The 24567-nt window shown below is 39.0% G+C and overlaps 1 protein-coding gene across 5 annotated transcripts in view; it reads right to left on the bottom strand.

Annotated features, from left to right (window-relative positions):
* The window catches only part of CA2H3orf20 (chromosome A2 C3orf20 homolog), a 97700-nt gene that overhangs the window by 8532 nt on the left and 64601 nt on the right, over positions 1 to 24567 (bottom strand). For all 5 annotated transcript variants that reach the window (XM_053218901.1, XM_053218900.1, XM_053218903.1 and 2 more), the window contains 2 exons: positions 2844 to 3147; positions 192 to 299 (listed from right to left, as the gene is read on the bottom strand). In XM_053218901.1, coding sequence (XP_053074876.1) covers positions 192 to 299; positions 2844 to 3147 — 412 coding nt within the window. The remainder of the gene's footprint in view (positions 1 to 191; positions 300 to 2843; positions 3148 to 24567) is intronic.

Here is a 24567-nt window from a genome sequence, read left to right as displayed (position 1 = left end):
TCAGGCTGCAAACGGGAGACTGGGCTGCAGCCCTGGCTCTATGTGATGGGTGACTCTCAGTCAGGCCTTCTGCCTCAGAGCCCACAGACCCTCTCTCCTTTCCCCTCCCATATCTGTGATTCCACAAGGGTAGGGGCTATGGGGGACTAGGTTGGCAGTGGTGGTGAATCCCCCGCTGGGCCCCAGCTCACCAGAACCATCCCCTGCACCACAGCATACTTCTTCACCAGCAGGGGTGGGTTCTTCTGCAGGGCGCTGTCCAGGTCATACCGTAGCAGGCGGTAGGGGTCATGCCGGCACTTCCAACAGAGAAATAAGTGCCCATCAATCCTATGCCAAGAGGACGCACTCCGATTCCAGAATTCTTAGCCAGGCCAAGTTCCCATGGAATCCTGGAGCCCCTCAACATCCCCTCCCAACTCCTGTTCAACAGGCTGTTCAGCCTCCACAAGCACACCTACCATGACTATTGCCAAAGGATGCCATCTAGGCATCTGGGTTCATCTAGGGCCTTCTGCCTGTGAGAGCTGTCATGGAGATGACTGTGCCCCACCACTTGACAGCCACTAGCCCCACACTCTAGGGTCGGCAGGACTTGACTGTTCCCTTTGCTTGGGAGAAGCCCTGTGGGAGATTTGGAGGTATACTGTGTTCCTGGGTGTACCTATTTTCAGGATTCCTCCACCCTCTGCCCCCTGCCCCTCTGGACAACCCCTGTCAGTGCCAGGACCTGAATCAAACCTACATCTCAAGGTGGGACCTGGGCAATCCAAAGGAAAGCTGGTCTCTTTCCCCTCCTTTCTGGATGCTACAAATCCATTAATACAGCTAATGTATGATGTTTTCTGGTTTGATCTGCCTTTTATTCCAGGTGCCTCTAACTGTCCTACATGACATTTCAATTTATTTTTTTCTGGAGAGAGAGGGGAAGTAAGTGTGCACAAGCAGGGGAGGAGCAGAGAGAGAGAGGAAGAGAGAGAATCTCAAGCAGGCTCCACGGCCAGCATAGAGCCTGATGCAGGGCTCAATCTTAGGACTGTGAGACCATGACCTGAGCTGAAATCAAGAGACAGACACTTAACTGACTGAGCCCCCCAGGCACCCCTGATGTTTCTACTTAAAATTTGAAACCCAGGGGTGCTTGGGTGGCTCAGTTGGTTGGGCATCTGACTCCAGCTCAGCTTATGGTCTCACGGTTCGTGACTTTGAGCCCTGCTTCAGGGTCTCCACTCTCAGGACAGTGCCTGCTTCAGATCCTCTGTCCACCCCCCTCTCTTTGCCCCTCCCCTGCTCACTCTTGCTCTCTGTTTCAAAAATAAATAAACATAAAAAAAAGTGAAACCCAGAACTGTATCTGGTATTTTAGCTTTCAGAGCAAGACGTTAGGGAACATTTCTACCTTAACCAAACACACCGGAATGGTGGAATCAGAGTCACTGTGACATCTGACACCTCCTTCCAGAATTGTCCTCTGCACCCCTCAAAACCCACTATCCACTCCTCCATTGGCCTCAACCACCTCAGGTCAGGCCCAGTCCCCATTCGCACTTCTCGCAGCTGGGCTGGACCGCCATGCATCCTACATTTACGAATAATTATTAATAAACAATTAATAGCCCCAAGGTAAATAAGCATCACCTCTAAGGTCCTATGGGGGCAGGGATCATATCTGTCTATGCACGGATCAGTGCAGGGCAGGAACTCAGTAAGTTTTCACTAAATCTATGTAAATTGGGGTTGACTCCAGAAAACATACATGGCTTTGATGTATGTAACTAGTAAAAAGCCTTCTGGTGTCTGATCAGACTAGTTCCAATGCCAAGCTCCTGGCACTAGCTGGGTAGGCTCATGGGGTCAGGAGGCTGCACCCCTGGGAGCAAAGCTGGAGAAGGTATCCCCAGGGCAAACACAAAAACTTAGACTTTGTGTCTGCAGTAAAGGGAGAAAGGGCAGACAGTGGACCAGAGAGGGCATGGGGCCAAGAGGATTTGAAGGAAGTCACTAGATGAACATGAAGCTCATGTGCTCACATGACATCCTCTGCTCCAGTCAGGGTGGGGATGGGGCCACCCTTGAACTGTGCTAACCCTGCCAGAGATGGCTACGGACTGAGGATGATGATGAGACTCAGGAAGGACCCTGCAGCCAGGATGGGGAGAAGGTGGTTCCATGTACCCCTGACTGACAGACCCTTGAACAGGGACCTCAAGCACCCCTTTCCCTGCTTCTTCCGGGAACACTCACCCACCTGCCCAAACCGTCTCATCCTGAGAGACTCTCCCTGATCTCTGGAGGTGACAGGACCTGCTCCCAGCTCCTGCAAATTGGAACTGGCCTTTCATGGCCCTGCTCAGGAGTGCTATATGTGCTCCCCACCATGCTGGGAGCCTCCCTGGGGCATGGCACAGGGCCCGTGCACAGTAGGTACTTGGCTACAGTCTGAATATTCTTGAGCCCTGGGTACCCAGTGGTGAGCCCATCTCTGTTCTAAGTACTTACATACCAATATATAACCACAGCTATGGTCAGTGCCCTGGATGAAAATGGCAGGAAAAATCTTGAATGCAGAGAAAGCACCCACATAAATGTGGTGACTTTCATCTCAGGACAGGAGGATGAGTCAAAGAGAGAGCAGAGGGGGCAAAATGTGGCAGACAGTGTGTGGAAGAGGGTGTACAAAGGCCTAGAAGAGAAAAGGAAGTAAAAGAAGGCCTATGTGCTGAGGTCGAAGGACAGCCTCTCAGCCAGATGCTCAGCCAGTCCTAGCCTCCCTGTGGGAGGTCCTCCCCCCAGGTTCCTGATGCCTGGACCCTGGGGCCTCCTCAGCTGGGCCCAAGACCAACCTGGATGCAGGGTGAGGCACGGCCCTGCTGCCGGTGGCTGTAGAGTATGTCCAGCATCCACTGGAGCTGTGCGGTACTGGTGGGGTTCTGGCTTGAGACTATCCCGAACACCAGTACCTGGCTGGGGTCGCGGGGCGCAGACAGAAAGCGCTCCAGCTCCACATCGGTTACCAGGGGTGCCTTCACCAGGCACTTGCAGCCAGCCCTAATGTCTTCTTTGCGAATGAGCTTCCGCAGCACCAGCGGGCAGTCAAAGGGCGAGGCTGCCCACCTGGTGGGGCTGCGCACCTCTTGGGCCTTCCCCCTACAATGAGAAGCAAGTGGGCCTGTGCTCAGTGGGCAGGGCTCAGGTCCTTGCCCCACTAGCACCTGCTGGTGCAGCACCACCTTGGATGGTGTGTGTGTCCCTAACCTCTGTGTTCCTCAGTTTCCTCAGGGGCAAAGCTTGTGACTCCTTCACCCATCCAACAAAAACTTTGGAGTCATCCTGAACCCTCTTCTTTCTCTGACACCCACACCCCATCCAACCCATCAGTAAGCCTGTCTGCTCTACATTCAAGAACGATCTAGAATCCATCCGCTTTCCTGCCCTCCTACTCCTACTGACACGGCACAAGCTGCCATCATTTCTTGCCTGGATGACTGCAAGGGCCTCCTAATGGTGCTCTGCCTTCTCCCCTGACCCCTCTTCAATCTATTCTGCACACACCAGACTGGGGGATCCTGGCTCCTGTTAGAACCTAAGTCATGTTATGTCACTACTTTCTGAAATCCTCCAGTGGAGGAAAGTGGAATATATAGAAACTGCTATATTTTGATAAGAGAGTATTGTGGTGTTTTAACTTACTCATTTACTATCCCCCACTCCCCAGCTTGGTGGCATTCATGGGGATGGTAGCCCATGTTCCTGGTGTGGTTTGCTGATACCAGAGATGGTAATATGAACTTTGCTCTCAAGGAACTGTGGTTGTGTGGTTTGATGTGTCTGGAGGTTCCCTGAAGGATTGGCTAATGGCTTGCCTTTGTATTTCCCACCTTGGAATTTTCTCCTGGGCAGCATCTCTCAAAGTATTTAGAAGGAAATATATCAGATACAACCTCCTGGTGCAAGGTATAACACACAGGCACATAGTACACAAACCAAAAAGCTTGGGAATAAGAGGCTGGGGAAAAATTCATGAGGGAATAAAGACTTTGGAAGGTTCCACATACACTAGGGAATCTAAAGGGACACATGCATGCCCAGGATTGGAACCATGTTTAGAAAAAGCCTGAGAACATCCTAGATTTTCACCCCTGGCAGATCTTTGGGCTCCACACAAGTGGGAAGTGAAGGACAAAGTAGAGATGTAAAGAGCCTGGCTAAAAGCACTAAAGGATGTACATCAACATAGTTAATCTGCAATGATAGGAGGATTGTTGTCGCTGTTTTTGTTGTTGTTGTTGTTGTTGTCGTCGTTGTTGTTTTGGCTCTAGGTATTTAAGGAAGTTTGTCAATTTTTTCTAGCTGACTACTAAGCTAACCAGAGACCTTATGATCACACATGACGAAGAATATAGTCTTTATAAAAGTAGTCTAGAAAAGTCTCTAAACAAACAACTACAAACTATGAGTAGCAAAAACAAACCATGGAAAGGGAAGAATTTTGATTTCTAGAATTACCACAGTATAATACTAAAAATATTCAGTTTTGAACAATTTATGAACAAGTTATGAAGCACTAAAGAGAAGCAAGAAAATATGTCTCATTCACATGAAAAAAGAAATAAAGAAAAACTATCCCTGAGGAAATCCAGCTATTGGACTTACTAGGCAAAGATTTTTAATTAACTGTCCTAATTATGCTCAAAGTACTAAGGAAAGCAGGAATGAAGAACTAAAGGAAACCAGGACAACAACGTCCACCAAACAGAAAATATCAATGTAGAAATGGAAAGTATAAAAGAAATCAATTGAAACTTAGAGTTGAAAAGTGCAATAAATGAAATGAAAAATTCAACAGTGGATCTGAACAGGCCAAAAAAAAAAAAAAAAAAGAATCGGCAAACTTGAAGACAGGCCAAGTGACATTATCCAGTCTGAGGAATAGAAAGAAAAAAAATGAAGAAAAATTAATAGAGCCTCAGTTACACGTGAGACACCATTGAGAATACCAATATATACACAATGTGAATTCCAGAAGGATAAGAAAGAAAGGAGCAGAAAGAGTATTTGAAGGAATAATTGCCAAGAGAGTCTTCAACTTTGACAGATCTCTAACAAGGTCAACAAATCTCTAGGTAAGATAAATTCAAAGAGATCCACAGTGAGACACATTATAATTGTTGAAAGACAAAGGCAAAGAGTATCTTGAAAGCAACAGAAGTATTTCATCACATAGAAGGATCCTCAGTAAGATTAACAGCCAATTTCTCATCAAAAATAATGGAGGCCAGAAGGCAGTGGAATTACATATTTAAAATGCTAAAAGAAAAAAAAACTTTCCAATAAAGAATTCTATATTAAGCGAGTTTTCCTTCAAAAATAAAAGAGAAATCAAGACATTCCAAGATAAACAAAAGTTGAGGAAGTTTGTCACCAGTAGGCCTGCTGCAAAAGAAATGCTAAAGTATCCTTTAGATTGAAATGAAGAATACTAGGCTGTAATTTCAAACTATATAAAGAAATAAAAAACACTGTAAAGGTAACTACATTAAGTAAATATAAACCCACATTATTATATTTTCAATTTGTAACTCCTGTTTTTTTCTATATGATTTAAAAGACAAATACATAAAACAATAATTATAAAACTATGTTAATTGGGCACACTATGCATAAAGATGTCATTTTTGACAACAACCATGTGGCAGGGGGTATGGATCTGTATAGAAGAGATTTTGTTACTTTTGAAGCTAAGTTGGTATTAATTCAAGCTAGATTGTTATTGTAATTCCCAGACTAACCACTAAAAAATAACTAAAAACTACACAGAAAAGGAAGTAAGAAGGAAATAAAACTGTGTGTATTATTTAGGGCTCTCCAGAGAAACAAAACCAATAGGATATATGTAGATATATATCATAGAAAAGTTATTACAGGAGTTGGTTCATGTGATTATAGATCACAAGAAGTCCCACAGTCTGGTGTCTACAAGCTGGAGATCCAGAAAATATAGTATTAAAATTTAATCTGAGTCCAAAAACCCAAGAAACAGGGAGCCAATAGTGAAATTCCTAGTCCAAGGGCAAAGGCGGAAAAAGTAAGTCTTCTGTGTAAGTCCTAGAGTCCAAAGGCCCAAAAACCAGGAGCTCTGATGTCTGAGGGCAGGAAGAAATAGACTTTTCAGCTCAAGAAAATAAAGAAGGAATTCACCTTTGCTTTTTTGTTTTATTCAGGCCCTCAGTGGATTGGATGATGTCCACCCACATTGGTAAAGATGGATCTCTTTACCAGTCTACTAAATCAAATGCTAATCTCTTCCAGGAACACCTTCACAGACACACCCCAAAATAATATTTTCCCCTTAGCCTAGTCAAGTTGAAACAAAATTAAGCATCACAGCATATACCAACATACATAAAAATAAGAAACAAAAACAAAAGTCAACAATGGAGGCATTGAGGAACAAAAACTATAAGATTTTAGAAAACCAATTAACAAAATGGAAGAAGTAAGTCATTAATTGTAATTACTTTTAAATGTAAATGGATGAAAATCTTCAACAAAACTCAAAGACTGACAGAATGGAAAAGAAAACAAAAAACCAAAAAAACCCTATGACCCAATAATATGGTCTCTACAGGAGACCCATTTTAGAATCAAAGATACAACTGGGTTGCAAGTAAAAGGATGGAAATAAACTCCAAGCAAATAGTAACCATAAATGAACAGGAGTAGCTAAACTGATAAGAGACAAAAATAATACTTTAAGTAAAAAATGATTTCAGGAGACAAATGAGGTATTAGACATTAAGAACAGGGTCACTCTCACTAGAAATATAACAATTGTGAAATATATATGCAGTATGACAACACAGTCTAAATATATGAAGCAAAAACTGACAGAACTGAAGGGAGAAACAGAAAATTCTACTCTAATAATTGGGTATTTCAACACCCTATTTTCAATAATTGACAGAACAACTAAAAAAAGACAAAAAAGAAAATAGACAACTTAAAGAACACTGTAAACCAACTAATCAAAGAGACATATGTAGATCATTTACCTTAACTACAGAAGAATATATATTCTTCTCAAGTGCACAAGGAACATTTTCCAGGGTAAACTATATATATTCACCCATCAAAAAGTCCCAATAAGTTTAAAAAAATGAAATCATAGAAGATATTTTCTCCAATAAGAATGGAATGAAATTAGAAATCAGTAACAGAAGGAAATTTGGAAAAATCATAAATATGTGGAAATTAAGCAACACATTAAACAATCAATGGATCAAAGAAGGAATCACAAGAAAAATGAGAAAATACTTTGACATTAAGGAAAACAAAACAATCCAAAATACTAAAACTTATGGGATACATTGAGAAGAGTACTCAGAGATGTATAGCATTAAAAGAGAAGAAAGAGCTCAAATCAATAACCTAACTGGAATTTACATTAGAAAAACAAGAGCAATCTAAACTCAAAGCTAGTAGGAGGAAAGAAATAATTCTCAGTAGGTAAAGAAAATAGAAAATAGAAAGCAATATAGAGAAACAACTAAAAAATGTTTGTTTCTCTGAAAAGATCAACAGAATTCATTAATCTTAGTTAGATGTAGGAAAAGTAGAGAAGACTGAAATTGCTAAAATAAAATATGAAAGTGGAACATTATTACTGATCTTAAAGAACTAAAAAGGAGTATAAGAAGTCACTGTGAACTGTACACCGACAAATTAGATAACCTAAATGAGGGGCAACAGGGTAGCTCAGTCAGTTGAGTGTCTGACTCTTGATTTAGGCTCAGGTCATGATCCCAGGGTTGTGGGATCGAGTTCCATGCTAAATGTGAAACCTGCTTGGGATTATCTCTCTCTTCCCCTCTGCCCCTTTCCCCCACTGATGCTCTTTCCCCTAGACTACTTTCTTACACCATTCACAAAAATAAACTCAAAATGGATAAAGGACCTGAATGGGAGACAGGAAACCATCAAAACCCTAGAGGAGAAAGCAGGAAAAGACCTCTCTGACTTCAGTCGTAGCAATTTCTTACTTGACACATCCCCAAAGGCAAGGGAATTAAAAGCAAAAATGAACTACTGAGTCCTTATGAAGATAAAAAGCTTCTGCACAGCAAAGGAAACAACCAACAAAACTAAAAGGCAACCAACGGAATGGGAAAAGATATTTGCAAATGACATATCGGACAAAGGACTAGTATCCAAAATCTATAAAAAGCTCACCAAACTCCACACCCGAAAAACAAATAACCCAGTGAAGAAATGGGCAGAAAACATGAATAGACACTTCTCTAAAGAAGACATCCGGATGGCCAACAGGCACATGAAAAGATGCTCAACATCGCTCCTCATCAGGGAAATACAAATCAAAACCACACTCAGATATCACCTCACGCCAGTCAGAGTGGCCAAAATGAACAAATCAGGAGACTATAGATGCTGGAGAGGATGTGGAGAAATGGGAACCCTCTTGCACTGTTGGTGGGAATGCAAATTAGTGCAGCCACTCTGGAAAACAGTGTGGAGGTTCCTCAAAAAATTAAAAATAGACCTACCCTATGACCCAGCAATAGCACTGCTAGGAATTTACCCAAGGGATACAGGAATACTGATGCATAGGGGCACTTGTACCCCAATGTTTATAGCAGCACTCTCAACAGTAGCCAAATTATGGAAAGAGCCTAAATGTCCACCAACTGATGAATGTATAAAGAAATTGTGGTTTATATACACAATGGAGTACTACGTGGCAATGAGAAAGAATGAAATATGGCCCTTTGTAGCAATGTGGATGGAACTGGAGAGTGTGATGCTAGGTGAAATAAGCCATACAGAGAAAGACAGATACCATATGTTTTCACTCTTATGTGGATCCTGAGAAACTTAACAGAAACCCATGGGGGAGGGGAAGGAAAAAAAAAAAGAGGTTAGAGTGGGAGAGAGCCAAAGCATAAGAGACTCTTAAAAACCGAGAACAAACTGAGGGTTGATGGGGGGGTGGGAGGGAGGGAAGGGTGGGTGATGGGTAGTGAGGAGGGTACCTTTTGGGATGAGCACTGGGTGTTGTATGGAAACCAATTTGAAAATAAATTTCATATATTGAAAAAAAAAAGAATCATGAACATGAAACAAAATATATATATTAAAAAATATATAAATATATTATACATTAAAATATATAACATATTAATATATTATATATTAATAATATATTATTAATACATCTTAATATATTAAAATATATAATGTGCAATATATATTAATATATTATAATATTAATATAATATATAATATAAATATATAATATGATATGTACTATATATAATATAAAATATATGTTAATATATAATTATATTATTATATATAATACATATTAATATATAATATATATTATATATATGTTAATTAGAAAAACTAAACGAAATGGATAAATTCCTAGAAACACACAAACTGCCAAAAATTACTGAAGAAGAAATATAAAATCTGAATAAGCCTCTAACAAGTAAAAAGATTGAATTAGTAATAAAAAAACTTTCCGACAAAGAAAAGCCCAGGACCAGATGGTTTCACTTTTGATTTCTACCAAACACTTGGGTAACTAACACCAATTGCTTTCAAATTCATCTAAAAAATAGATCAGGAAAGAACACTTCATAACTCATTCTATGAGGCTAACATTACCCTGATACCTGAGCCAAAGACAATATAAGAAAAGAAAAATATAGATGGATATTCATTATGAATATAGATGCAAAAATTCTCAATAAAATAAATCCTAGTGAACCAAATCCAGCAGCATATTAAAAGGATTATACACCATGACTAAGAGAGATTTTCCCAAGGAACATAAGGGTGGTTCAACTTACGAAAATCAACCAGGGTAATACATATCCTTAATAAAAAATGGAGATTAAAAAAAATGCAACATCTTCTCAGTTTATGGAGGAAAAAAACATTTGACAATCGCAACACCCTTTCATGAGTGTTGATAAAAGCACTCAACAAGCTAGGATTAGAAGGGAACTTCCTCAATATGATAAAAGGCATTTACAAAATACTCACCACTAACATCATACCCAATGGTAAAAGACTGAAAGCCTTACCTCTTAGAGATCAGGAGTAAGACAAGGATGCCCACTTTCACCGTTTTTAAAAATGTTTATTTATTTGAGAGAGAGAGAGAGAGAGAGCAAGCAGAGGAGTGGCAGAGAGAGAGTGAAACAGAGGATCCAAAGAGAGCTACATGCTGAGAGCAGAGAGCCCAATACGGGGCTCAACCCCATAAACTGTGAGATCATGACCTGAGCCAAAGTTGGCTGTTTTAACCGACTAAGCCACCCAGGTGCCTCAACCATTTATATTCAACACTGTACTAGATGTTCTCTAGCTAGAGCAATTAGGCAAGAAAAATAAATAAAAGCCATCTAAATTGGAAAGAAGGAGTAAAACTATTTCTATTCACAGATAATATGAATTGTATTTGGAACATCCTAAAGAACACACACACACAACACACACACACACACACACACACACACACACAAGGAGTTAATAAATTCAGCAAATTTCAGGATAAAAGATTAACAGGCAGAAATCAGTTATATTTCTATACACTAGCAAATAACAATCTGAAAAGGAAATTTAGAAAATATTTTCATTTATAATAGAACCAAAAAGGAGAAAATACTAAGAAATAAACGTAACCAAGAAAGTAAAAGACTTTCACAGTGAATATTACAAAACATTGAAAGAAATTTTAAAGGATGTAAATAAATGGAAGATATCACATGTTCCTGTGTTGGAAGAATTAAAATTGTTAAACTGGCAATACTACTCCAAATGAGCTGAAGATTTGATGTGCTTCCTATCAAAATTTCAACCGCCTTTCTTGCAGAAATGGAAGTGCCAACCCTGAAATTCATATGGAATTGTTGAGGGGCCATGAATAGCTGCAACTACTTTGAAGAAGAAGAACAAAGTTGGAGGACTCACAAATCTTGATTTCAAAACTTACTACAAAGCTACAGTAATCAAACCAGTGTGATATAATGACAGACATATAGACCATTAGAATAGAATACAGAGCACAGAAATAAACCCTTACATATATGGTCAAATGATTTTTTAATAAGGGTGTCAAGACCATTCAATAGGGAAAAGACATTTTCTTTTCAACAGATGGTGCTGGCAAAGCTGGATTTCCACATGCAAAAGATGAATTTGGACCCTTACCTAACACTTCATACAAAAATTAACTAAAAATGGATCAAGAACCTAAAATAATATAATTCGTAGAAAAAACACTGGAGAAAAGCTTTACAACATTGGGTTTGGCAATGATTTCAAGGATATGACAACAAAGCCACAGGTAACATTAGAAAAAATACACAAATTGCACTTCAGGAAAACAAAAAATTTGTGCATCAAAAGATACTATACATAGAGTAAAAAAACAACCCACAGAATGGGAAAATATTTGCAAATTATATAACTGATAAGAGATTAATACCCAGAATATTTAAAGAACTAAAATCAAAATAACAAACACCTGATTAAAAATGGGGAAAGAACTTGAAGAGCCATTTCTTAAAAGAAAGATATGCAAATGGCCACCAAGCACATGAAAAAATGCTCAACATCACTCATCATCAGGGAAATACAAATAAAAAGCACAATGAGATACCACCTCACACCTGTCAGAATGGCTAACATCAACAATTCAGGCAACAACAGATGTTGGCAAGGATGTGGAGAAAGAGGTTCTCTCTTGCACTGCTGGTGGGAATGCAAACTGGGGCAGCCACTCTGAAAACAGTATGGAGATTCCTCAAAAAATGAAAAATAGAACTACCTTACAACCCAGCAATTGGACTACTAGCCATTTATCCACGGGATACAGGTGTGCTGTTTTGAAGGGACACATGCACCCCAATGTTTATAGCAGCACTATCGACAATAGCCAAAGTATGGAAAGAACCCAAATGTCCATCAATGGATGAATGGATAAAGAAGAGGTGGTACATATACACAAAGGAGTATTACCCAGCCATCAAAAAGAATGAAATCTTGCCATTTGCAACTATGTGGGTGGAACTAGAAGGTATTACGCTAAGTGAAACTAGTCAGTCAGAGAAAGATAAATATCATATGACTTCACTCATATGAAGACTTTAAGACACAGAACAGATGAACACAAGGGAAGGGAAGCAAAAAAAATATAAAAACAGGGAGGGGGACAAAACATAAGAGACTCTTAAATATGGAGAACAAACAGGGTTACTGGAGGGGTTGTGGGAGGAGGGATGGCTAAACGGGTAAGGGGCATTAAGGAATCTACTCCTGAAATCATTGTTGCATTATATGTTAACTAACTTGGATGTAAATTAAAAAAAAAATAAAAATAAATAATAAATAAAATAAATAAAACACACCCAGGGCAAGCTAAATGTAGACTATCTTGACATAGATATTTGAAATAACTAAGTAAATTTGAGGTGTCTTTCATTACAAAAGTATGAACAATTAATCCTTGCTTCCCAATGATGTCAGTAATGTATAGTTCTATAACAACTCTTGTTAACTGTTTTTATTTTTTTTCTTGTTAACTATTTTTAAAACTGCATGATTATACATAGCATTAGCGCTTATATAAAGTAATTAATAAATTTGTACTAAACACCTACCTCCCCCCCCAAAAAATCTATGAGACATCACCTCACACTTAGGATAGCTACTATCAAAAAAAAGAGAAAACAGCAAGTGTTGGCAAGGATGTGGAGAAATTGGAACCTTTGTGTGCTGTTGGTATGAATGTAAAGTGGTACAGCCACTGTGGGAAACTATATGGTGTTTCCTCAAAAACAAGAGACAACTTCAGGGTGCATGGGTGGCTCTGTCAGTTAAGCATCCAACTTCGGCTCAGGTCATGATCTCAGCTGACAGCTGATAGCTCAGAGCCTGGAGGCTGCTTCAGATTCTGTGTCTCCCTCTCTCTCTGCCTTTCCCCCACGTACACTCTTTCTCTCAAAACTAAATAAACATTAAAAAATTTTTAAAAAAGAGATAATTTCCATATAATCCAGCAAATGCATTATGGGTATTCACCCAAAAGAATGTAAAACAGTTCTCAAAGAAATATTTGTATACCCATCTTCATAGCAGCATTACTCACAATAGCTAATACGTGGAAGTAACCCACGTGTCTATCAACAGATAAATGAATAAACAAAATGTGGTCTATATATACAATGGAATACTATTCAACCCTTAAAAGGAACAAAATTGTGACACACACTACAACATGGATAAACCTGGAAGACATTATGCTAAGTAAAATGAGTACTCACAAAAAGACAAATACTGTATGATTCTACTTATTTAAGGGACTTAGAGTAATCGAAGTCATAAAAACAAAGTAGAATGGTGGTTGCCAGGGGCTGAGGGAGAGGAAATGGGTGGTCAGTGTTTAATGGGGACAGAGTTTCAGTTTTACAAGATGAAAAGAGTTCTGGATATGGACAGTGGTGATGGTCTCATAACATGAATGTATTTAATACCACTGAAATATACACTTAAATATGACCAGGATGATAAATTTTATGTTATGTGTATTTTACCACAATATAAAAGTTGAAAAAGAAATTATAAAATTATGCTTGACTTCACTGACAATAAAATAAGTATGGAAGATGTAGAGTAGGAGGACCCTAAGTTCACCCGTCTCATAAATACAATTAGGTTAACACCTATATCAGTGTAAATGTCCCAGAAAACAACCCAAAACCTGGCAGAATAGACTCTCTACAGCTAAATATAAAGAAGAGGCCACATCAAAGAGGATAGGAAGAGTGAAAACACAGTCAGGAACTAAATGGACCTGGAGGATTGTGCTGGAAGGGAGGGATACTGCAGGGGAGGAGAGGGGAAAGAAATAGACCCTCACATCAGGCACCCCAGTCATGCGGAAACTGCACAGGGAAGACAAATCCCCATAATGTTTGGCTTTGAAAACCAGAGGGGCCAAATTTTGTGAGTTCTTACGATCAGAGGGCTTAACATCTGGAACTTTAAAAATCAGTGGGATTTTTCAAAACTCTGAGAGGGCAATAGGAAATTGGGTCCCTGCCCTTAAACAGCACAAACAGCCCCATGGAGATACAGCATAGAAGCAGCAGTTTGAAAACCTCCTGAGGTATACAGGAGGAAGATCTGTTTACTAATCTCAGAGCATGTGCTGAAGGGGCAGGGATCATTGGGAGACTTCTCTAGGAACCAAGGAGCTTGCAGGTGCCATTTCCCTCCCCTACACCCTAGCCTAGACACGTAGATACAACGAGTGCAGTGCTAACATTCGCTACTTACTTGCTAACAGGGCACCCTATCCCCACACACTTCTGTGGATCCACCCCCTCCAACCTGGCAGGCCATGTCTTCCAGAAGCTGTAGGTCCCTTCCCACAGCAAATCTTCTTAGACCCTGTTAACACCACCTGCCCTGCTTCTGTACTCTCCTTCAGACACCACCCCCCACCCCCATATGCCCTTAGATGGAGCCCATCCAGAGTGATGCCACAAGCCTGGCAGCTTGCAAGCTGCTCCAACAGGGACCAGTACCACTCCAAAGAGACACCTGCCCCAGGGAATGGGGAGGATAACCACTGACACCAGTCCAACTGTGGCCCAGCAGAGGCCTGGGAGCAGACATCTGGTCTGACTATGTAGGCTCTGCCCACCAACAAAACTTCTCGGGGAAGAACACAGGGAAAGCACTCTGTATATCGGTGCTACTGCATCTCTGGAAAATGCCTGGCCTGACTCAACTCAAACCTCAAACTGGAGGCCTCAGACTAACCCATTAACAACACAGGAAACAAGCCCTGCCCACAACAGGTAGAGAGAGCCATTGCTGATAACTGAAGGCAAAAGTGACTCAGCCACAATGGCAGGGTACACAGAACACACATAGGAGACACCCCTGAAGCACCAGTTCTAGGGAACAGGGGACACTGCACGGCAGGGCACTACAGGACCTCTTCTTCATAAGGCCACTACTTTCAAGAGCAGGTGACATAGCTGAATTCCTAACACATGTAACAGACACAGAGTCAGGCAAAGCAAAGAGATGGAGGAATATGTCCCAAATGAAAAAACAGGACAAAATCACAGCAAGAGACCTAAATGAAATGGAGATGAGTAATATACCTGATAAAAAACTTAAAGTAATCACCTACAAGATACTAATTTCAGACCTAAAGACACATACAGATTAAAAGTGAAGGGATGGAGAAGAATTTATCATACAAAAGGAAATGAAAAGAAAGATAGGGTAGCAATACTTATATCAGACAAGGTAGACTTTAAAACAAAGACTGTAACAAAAGACCAAGAAGGACACTATCTAATTAATCCTAAAAGGAACACTCCAACAAGAATATATCACTGTAAATATTTATTCACCCACATGGGAGCACCCAAATACATAAAGCAACTAATAACAAATATACAAAAAGTAATCAATAGTAATACAGTAATAGTAGGGGATGACTTTAACACCCCGTTTACATCAATGAACAGATCATCCAAATGGAAAATCAAGAAGGAAATAGCGGCTTTGAGTGACACACTAGACCAGACGGATCTAACAGATATATTCAGAACATTTCACCCTAAAATGGCAGACTACATATTCTTTTCAAGTGTACATGGAACATTCTCCAGAATAGATTACATATTAGGTCACAAAACAAGTCTCAACAAATAAAAAATATTGAAACCATACCATGTATCTCTTCTGACCACAACACTGTAAAACTAGAAATCAACCACAAGAAAAAATCTGGAAAGGCCACAAATATGTGAAGGTTAAATAACATGCATTAAACAATGAATGGGCCAACTGAGAAATCAAAGAGGAAATTAAAATATGTGGAAACAAATGAAAATGAAAACACAATGGTACAAAATCTGGGATGCAGCAAAAGCAGCTCTAAGAAGAAAGTATATAGCAATACAAGCCTACCTTGAGAAGCAAGAAAAATCTCAAATAACCTAAACTTACACCTAAAGGAGTAGTAAAAGAAGAACAAAGAAAACCCAAACCAGTAGAAGGAAAGAAATTATAAAGATTAGAGTGAAATAAACAAAACAGAAACTAAAAAAACAATACAACAGATCAATGAAAGCAGAAGCTGGGCTCTTTGAAAAGATTAACTTGATAAACCTTCAGCCAGACTCATCAAAACAAAACAGAACAAAAAACAGAGAAAGACAAGACTCAAATAGACAAAATCAGAAATGAAAGAGGAAAGAATAACAACCAGCACCACAGCAATACAAAGGATTAAAAGAGAATATTATGAAAAACTATATGCCAACCAATTGGACAACCTAGAAGAAATGGACAAATTCCTAGAAACATATAGCCTCCCAAAACTGAATCAGAAAGAAATAGAAAATTTGAACAGATCACTTATGGAAAAAAATTGAATCAGTAATCAAAAAGCTCCCAGCAGGGGCACCTGGGTGGCTCAGTCAGTTAAATCTACTGTTGATTTCAGCTCAGGTCATGATCTCATGGTTCTTGGGATTGAGCCCTGTATCGGGCTATGCACTGACAGTCTAGAGCCTGCTTAGGATTCTTCCTCTCTTTCTCTCTCTCACTCTCTCTCTCTCTGCCCCTCTTCTACACACGTGTACAAGTTCATGCTCTCTCTCTCTCTCAAAGTAAATAAACGTTAAAAATAAAAAAGCTCCCCGCAAACAAAAGTCCAGGACCAGATGGCTTCACAGGTGAATTCTGCCAAACATTAAAAGAAGAAAAAATAGAGATGAAGGAAAGATGTTCCAAATTTATTCTATGAGGTCAGCATAACCTTGATACCAAAACCAGATAAAGACACTACAAAACACACACACACACACACACACACACACAACTACAGGCCACTATCTCTGATAAACATAGATACAAAATCCTCAACAAAACATTAGCAAACTGAATCCAACAATATATTAAAAAATCATTCACCACAATAAAGTCGTATTGTGGGATGCAAGGGTGGCTCAATATTCACAAATCAATCAACATGATATAGCACATCAACAAGACAAAGGATAAAAACCATATGATCATTTCAATAGATGCAGAAAAAACATTTGACAAAGTACAACATCCATCCATGATAAAAAGAAAATCTTCAACAAAGTAGATTTACAGAAGCATACCTCAACATAATAAAGATCACATAATGAAAAACCCACTGCAAACACCATACTCACTGGGGAAAAACTGAGAACTTTTCCTGTAAGGTCAGGAACAAGATGAGCTTGTCCAATCTCACCACTTCTATTCAACACAGTACTCGAAGACAACAAAAAGAAATAAAAGGCATACAAGTTGGTAAGAAAGAAGTAAAACTTCCACTATTTGCAGATGGCATGATGCTATTATACAGAAAAACCTAAAGACTCCACCAAAAAAGCAACTAGAATTGATGCATGAATTCAGTAAGGTCTCAGGATACAAAGTTAACATACAGATATTCATTGCATTTCTATACACTAATAATGAAATAGGAGAGAGAGAAATTAAGAAAACAATCCCATTTACAATTGCACCAAAAATAATAAAAAACCTAATAATTAATTTAACCAACAAACACTTGTACTCTGAAAACTATAAAACACTGATGAAAGAAATGGAAGCTAATACAAAAAAAAGGGAAAGATATTCCATGCTCATGGACTGCAAGAACAAATATTGTTAAAATGTCCATACCACTCAAAGCAATCTACATATTTAATGCAATCCCTATCAAAATGTCAATGGCATTTTCACAGAACTAGAATAGATAATCCTAAAATTTGTATGGAACCACAAAAGACCCCGAATAGCCAAAGTAATCTTTAAAACAACAACAACAACAAAACAAACAACCGGAGGTATCACAATTCCAGACTTCAAAATATATTACAAAGCTGCAATAATCAAAACAGTATGGTACTGGCACAAAAACAGACACATAGATCAATGGAACATATTAGAGAGCCCAGAAATAAAACCACAATTATATGGTCAATTGATCTTCAACAAAAGAGGCAAGAATATGCAACGGGAAAAAGACAGTCTCTTCAAAAAATGATGTTGGGAAAACTGGACAGCTACATGCAAAGGAATGAAACTGGACCACTTCTTACACCATACACAAAATAAACTCAAAGTGGATTCAGGATCTAAATATGATACCTGAGACCATAAAAATCCTAGAAGGGAGCACAGGCAGTAAATTCTCTGACACTGGCCGTAAAAACGATTTTCTAGACATGTCTCCCAAGGCCAAGGGAAAGGAAAGCAAAAATAAACTATTGGGATTACATCAAAATAAAAAAAGCTTTTGCGAAGCCAAGGGAACAATCAAAACTAAAAGACAACCTACTGAATGGGAGAAGATATTTGCAAATGGCATATCCAATAAAGGTTTAATGTCCAAAATCTATAAAGAATGTATCAAACTCAACACCCCAAAACCAAACAATTCAATTAAAAAATGGGTAGAAGATGAGAACAGACATTTTTCCAAAGAAGACATGCAGATGGCCAACAGACACATGAAAAGATGCTCAACATCACTCATCATCAGAGAAATGCAAATCAAAACTACAATGAAATATCACCTCACACCTATCAGAATGGCTAAAATAAAAAATACAAGGAACAACAAATGTTGGCAAGAGTGTGGAGAAAAAGGAATGCTTGTGCACTGTTGTGGGAATACAAACTGGTGTAGCCACAGTGGAAAATAGTATGGAGGGTCCTCAAAAAATTAAAAAAGAACTACCATATGATCCAATAACTCTACTACTGGGTATTTACCCAAAGAATACAAAAGCATTTTTTTCCTGCAGCTTATTTACAATAGCCAAATTATGAAAGCAGCCCAAGTGTCCCTCAAAAGATGAATGGATAAAGATGTGGTATATATACAATGGAATATTAAACCTCCATAAAAAGAATGAAATCTTGCCATTTACAACAATGTGGATGGACCTAGAGAATATAACGCTAAGTGAAATAAGTCAGTCAGAGAAGGACAAATACCATATGATTTCACTCATATGTGCAATTTAGAAACAAAACAAAAGAACAAAGTAAAAAAGAGACCAACCAAAAAACAGACTCCTAACTATAGAGAACAAATGGATGGTCACCAGAAGGGAGGTGGGTAGGGGATGGGTGAAATAAGTGATGGGGATTAAGAGTACACTTATCATGAAGAGCACTGAGTGATTTACAGAATTGTTGAATCAATGGGTGTCAGGGTAGCTCAGTTAAGCATCCAACTCTTGATTTCAACTTGGGTCATGCTCATGGTCATGGAATTGAGTCCCCTGCGTAGGGCTCCTCGCTGACAGCAGGGAGCCTGCTTGGGATTCTTTCTGCCCCTCCTCCCGCTTGCATGTGCGCCTCTCTCTTAAACTAAATAAACATTTTTTTAAAAAGAATTGTTGAATCACTATATTGTACACCTGAAAGTAATATAAGACTGTATGTTAACTATACTGGGATTTTAAAAAAATTTTAAAGAAAAATATGAATTAAAACTATACTAAGGCAACATATTCTCCTGATGAGAATATAAATTGGTATTACCCTTATGGAGATTAATTTGGACTATCTCTTAAACTTTTAAATGCACGTGACCCTTGGCCCAGCAATTTCATCTTTAGCAATTTATTTACAGCTATATTTGTATAAATGTGAAATGATGAATATATGTGGTCGTTGCTTTCCCCATGGGTCAGAATAGGAATACAGAATTGGGCAAATCAAACATGGAACATCTATATAATGGATATTATGTAGCCAAAAGAAAAAGGAATTTATAGGACAATTTCTAAGATATAGTGTTAAGTGAAAAAGGCAAAGTTTCAGAACAGCATTTTTAATATCATGCTTTTGAAGAAGAAAGAAGAGAAAAGAAAGACAAAAGAAAAGTGGAAGCAGAAGCAGCAGCAACAGAAGAAGTAAAATATATTTGCATTTGCTTAAACAGGCTTTAAGAAATTCTGGTTGGGTTTTGCCAGTGGGAGCACCAGCAGGAGATCAGAAGTAAAGAGGACCATACAGTTAGATATTTACTTCTCCAGTTCCTTCCCTGTGGGGTCACATTCCTCTCAGCCACAGGTCAGTGTTCCCATGAGAAGGTCCTCCCCATTGCTCTCTCTGTCCAGGTTTTAGTCATTTGCCCTGAAAGTCAAATCCAAACTCTGCAGCCTGGTCTCATCAACTGTTCCCCTTCCCACTCTAATTTGACTTTACTCTTCAGATAGGCCCACACATTTGGAACAGTCCTCATCTTCCACCTGCCAGCTCTGGCCTCTGCAATGCTGAAAGCCTGGCACTTAAGTTCCCATGCCTAGCAGTCCATCCCTTCAGTTCCTGTCCAGAGTTGGGCTGCCTGTTTTTAAAGATAGAACAGTTGTTGGAGTAACTGGAAACTGCCTCTCCTGCTCAGTGCTCTGCTGTTCAGCATTCTGTTTATGGCTCCTGAGACTGGAAGGTTAGGAAAAGAGGCTTTTACAGGTTCTGCTCACCTTTGCTCACTGTTGTCTCTGGAGAGGGAATCCTGTCTTCCAGCTCCCCACATAAACACTGCTCCCCCCCTTGGTGCCTTATTGCCTGTTGCCTAAGGAAAACCTAATCCAGGTATATGGTAGGGCAGGACTGGTTCACTAAACAGATTTGTTAGTTCCTTCCTCACTTCCCACAATGTTTCTGAGGTATCTGAAAATACAGAAGCACACTATTTTAAGTTATTACAGCACTTACAGCTTAAATAGCACTTCTGCAAATCTAATAGACATTGCCCTTCCCAGGAACTTAGAAGAGCATACAGGGAGAGGGTAGACAGGGCAGGGGTTATTAGACCCATTTGACAAATAAGGAAACTGAGGTTTTGAGAGTTAGAGTTACTTGGACCAGAAGGTCCTAGAGTTGTATAAACTTGGTTAATTCCTGTAACTCCAGGGTTTTAGGGATGTGTTCTACCACATGAGGAGAGTGAGTTTTAAGATCAAAGGAGAAATGGACTCAGGGGTCCACTGAATAACAGTGGCTCTGAATAAGTCCTGAGTTTTCTCCATCTGGGTCAGGATCCTTGCTCACATAGATACAAATGCATACTGAAAGGAGTATATTTGTAATTTGCACATTTATTCTCACCTAAACCTACTTTGCCCTCACTCTTCCCTATCCAAAGTAATGACACCATCCTCATTCAGTTATTTAAGACAACTACCTCAAAGTCATCCATAATACTTTTTTTTCTCTTATTCCACATCTATCAGTTAGTTATTTCTGTTAACAAATATGTTATTACATATTTTGTTTATTACAAATATGTCTAATTTTCTCCTTATTTCTACTACTACCCCTGACAGCACAATATCACTGTCACCTGGATTACTAAAATATTCTCCTAACTACTGTGATTCCACTCTTTCCACCCTAAAATAATTTTCCCACAAAGCAATCAGAAACGTTCCCACTTCCAACAATGGCTGACTAGGGGGGTTTACACAAACCCTCCTTCTGAGAAAAAATTAACAAAAATATGTTTGCATTTCATAAGTGAGAACTTGAAAGGTCAGGATATGGAAAAAGAGAGAAAACAAGAAAGGTAAGTATGACATATAGGACAGCTTTACCCCTCAAGGAAAATTCTGATCCTGAAAGTGAAACCTAGGGATGACAGGCTGAGAAGGTGAGGAGACTCCTGGCATGTTCATTGGTTGTAGGGGGGTGAAATGGAAGCTCAGGCCCACCAAAGAAGATGTCCCTGAAAAAAGTCCTGGCTTTTAGTTGAGGACCTGAAGAACTATACCTAAAGAGTAAAAGTGAAACAGAAATAGACAAGCCCTCACAAAGACTGAAACACAGCTTCAATTCCTGTCTGGATGAGGGTGATATGGACCCAGCCAGGTTGATGGCTGAAAGCAAAGGTAAGTCCTCTCTGAAGGAACATTGCATTATCCAAAGTCTCAAATTCTCTCTATATTTTTTCATACACAATGTCTGGCATACACAAAAAATCAGACATATAAAGAATCAAGGTTTAACTGAAAACTATGAGAAACAGACCCACAGGAATATTGCACATATCTGACAAAGGTGTTAAAGTAGCCATGATTAATACATGTAAGAAAATAGGAGACAAGATGAAAAATTTCATCAGAGAAAAAGCTCTAAAAGAATCAGTTGGAAATCCTAGAACTTAAAAATAGAATAAATGAAATCAAGAACTCAAGAGATAAGTTTTATCAGCAGCCTAGATACATTTAAAGAGAGAATTACTAAATTGGAATGCAGGTCAGTAGGCCAGATGGCTTTCCAGGGGAATTCTACCAAACATTTAAAGAAGAGTTAATACCTATTATTTTAAAGTTGTTACAAAAAATATAAATGGAAGGAAAACTTCCAAACTCTTTCTATGAAGCCAGCATTACATTGATTTCAAAACCAGACAAAGACCCCACTGAAAAGAACTACAGACCAATTTCCCTGATGAACATGGATGCAAAAATTTTCAACAAGAAACTAGCAAACTGAATCCAACAATACATTAAAAGAATTATTCACCATGATCAAGTGGGGTTTATTCCTGGACTGTGGGGCTGGTTCAATAGCTGCAAATCAATCACATTAATAAAAGAAAGGATAATAACCACATGATTGATCCTTTTAATAGATGCAGAAAATGCATTTGACAAAATACGGCATCCTTTCTTGATAAAAACCCTCAAGAAAGTAGGGATAGAGGAAACATACCTTAATATCATAAAGGCCATTACAGAAGACTCATAGCTAGTATCACCCTCAATGGGGAAAAACTGAGAGCTTTCCCCCTAAGGTCAGGAACACAACAGGGATGTCCACTGTCACCACTGTGGTTCAACATAGTTCAGGAAGTCCTAGCGTCAGCAACCAGAAAACAAAAACAAACAAAAGGCATCCAAATTGGCAAGGAAGAAGTCAATTTTCACTCTTCACAGATGACATGATACTCTAAGTGGAAAACCTGAAAGACTTCACCAAAAAAACCCTGCTAGTACTGATACATGAATTCAGCAAAGTTGCAGGATATAAAATCAATTCACAGAAATAAGTTGCATTCCTATACACCAATAATGAAACAACAGAAAGAGGAATCAAGGAATTGATCCCATTTAAATTGCATTAAATCCATAAAGTACCTGGTAATAAACCCAACCAAACAAGTTAAAAGACTTGTATGGTGAAACTATAGAAAGCTTATGAAAGAAACTGAAGAAGATACAAAGAAATGGAAAAAGATTCCATGCTCCTGGATAGGAAGAACAAATATTGTTAAAATGTCAATACTACCCAAATCAATCTACACATTCAATGCAATCCTTATCAAAATAACACCAGCAGAGCTCGAACAAACAATTCTAAAATTTGCATGGAACCACAAAAGACCCCCAATAGCCAAAGTAATGTTGAAAAAGAAAACCAAAGCTGAAGAGATCACAATTCTGGACTTCAAAGCTGTAATCATCAAGACAGCAGGGTACTGGCACAGAAACAGACACATAGATCAATGGAACAGGATAGAGAACCCAGAAATGGACCCTCAAATGTATGGCCAACTAATATTTGACAAAGCAGGAAAGAATATCCAATGGAAAAAAGATGCTCCTCAGCAAGTGGTTCTGGGAAAACTGGACAGCAACATGTGGAAGAATGAACCTAGATCACTTTCTTATGCCATACACAAAAGTAAACTCAAAATGGATGAAAGACCTAAATGTGAGACAAGAAACTATCAAAATCCTAGAGGAGAAAACAGGCAGCAACCTCTCTGACCTGGGCTGCAGCAACATCTTACTAGACATTTCTCCAAAGGCAAGGGAAACAAAGCAAAAATGAACTACTGGGACCTCATAAAGATAAAAGGGTTCTGCACAGCAAAGGAAACAATCAATAAAACCAGAAGGCAACTGACGGAATGGAAGAAGTTATTGCAAATCAGATAAAGGGTTAGTATCAAAAATCTATAAATAACTTATCCAACTCAACACCCAAAAACAAATAATCCACTGAAGAAATGGGCAAAAGACATGGACAGACACTTTTCCAAAGAATACATCCAGACGGTTAACAGACACATGAAAAGATTCTCAATATCATTCATTATCAGGGAAATACAAATCAAAACCACAATGAGATATCACCTCATATCTGTCAGAATGGCTAAAATGAATAAATCAGGAAACAACAGATGCTGGTGAGAGTGCAGAGAAAGGGAAACACTTTTGCACCGCTGGTGGGAATGTAAATTCGTGCAGCCACTCTGGAAAACAGTACAGAGAGTCCTCAAAAAGTTAAAAATATAACTACCAATGACCCAGCAATTGCTCTACTAGGTATTTATCCAAAGGATGCAAAAATGCTGATTTGAAGTGGCATATGCACCCCAATGTTTATAGCAGCACTATCAACAATAGCCTAATTATGGAAAGAGCTGAAATGTCTATAGACTGA

Source organism: Acinonyx jubatus, chromosome A2 (genome assembly GCF_027475565.1).
Source record: "Acinonyx jubatus isolate Ajub_Pintada_27869175 chromosome A2, VMU_Ajub_asm_v1.0, whole genome shotgun sequence".
NCBI classification, from domain to species: domain Eukaryota; kingdom Metazoa; phylum Chordata; class Mammalia; order Carnivora; family Felidae; genus Acinonyx; species Acinonyx jubatus.
This window is presented reverse-complemented; position numbering and strand designations above follow the sequence as displayed.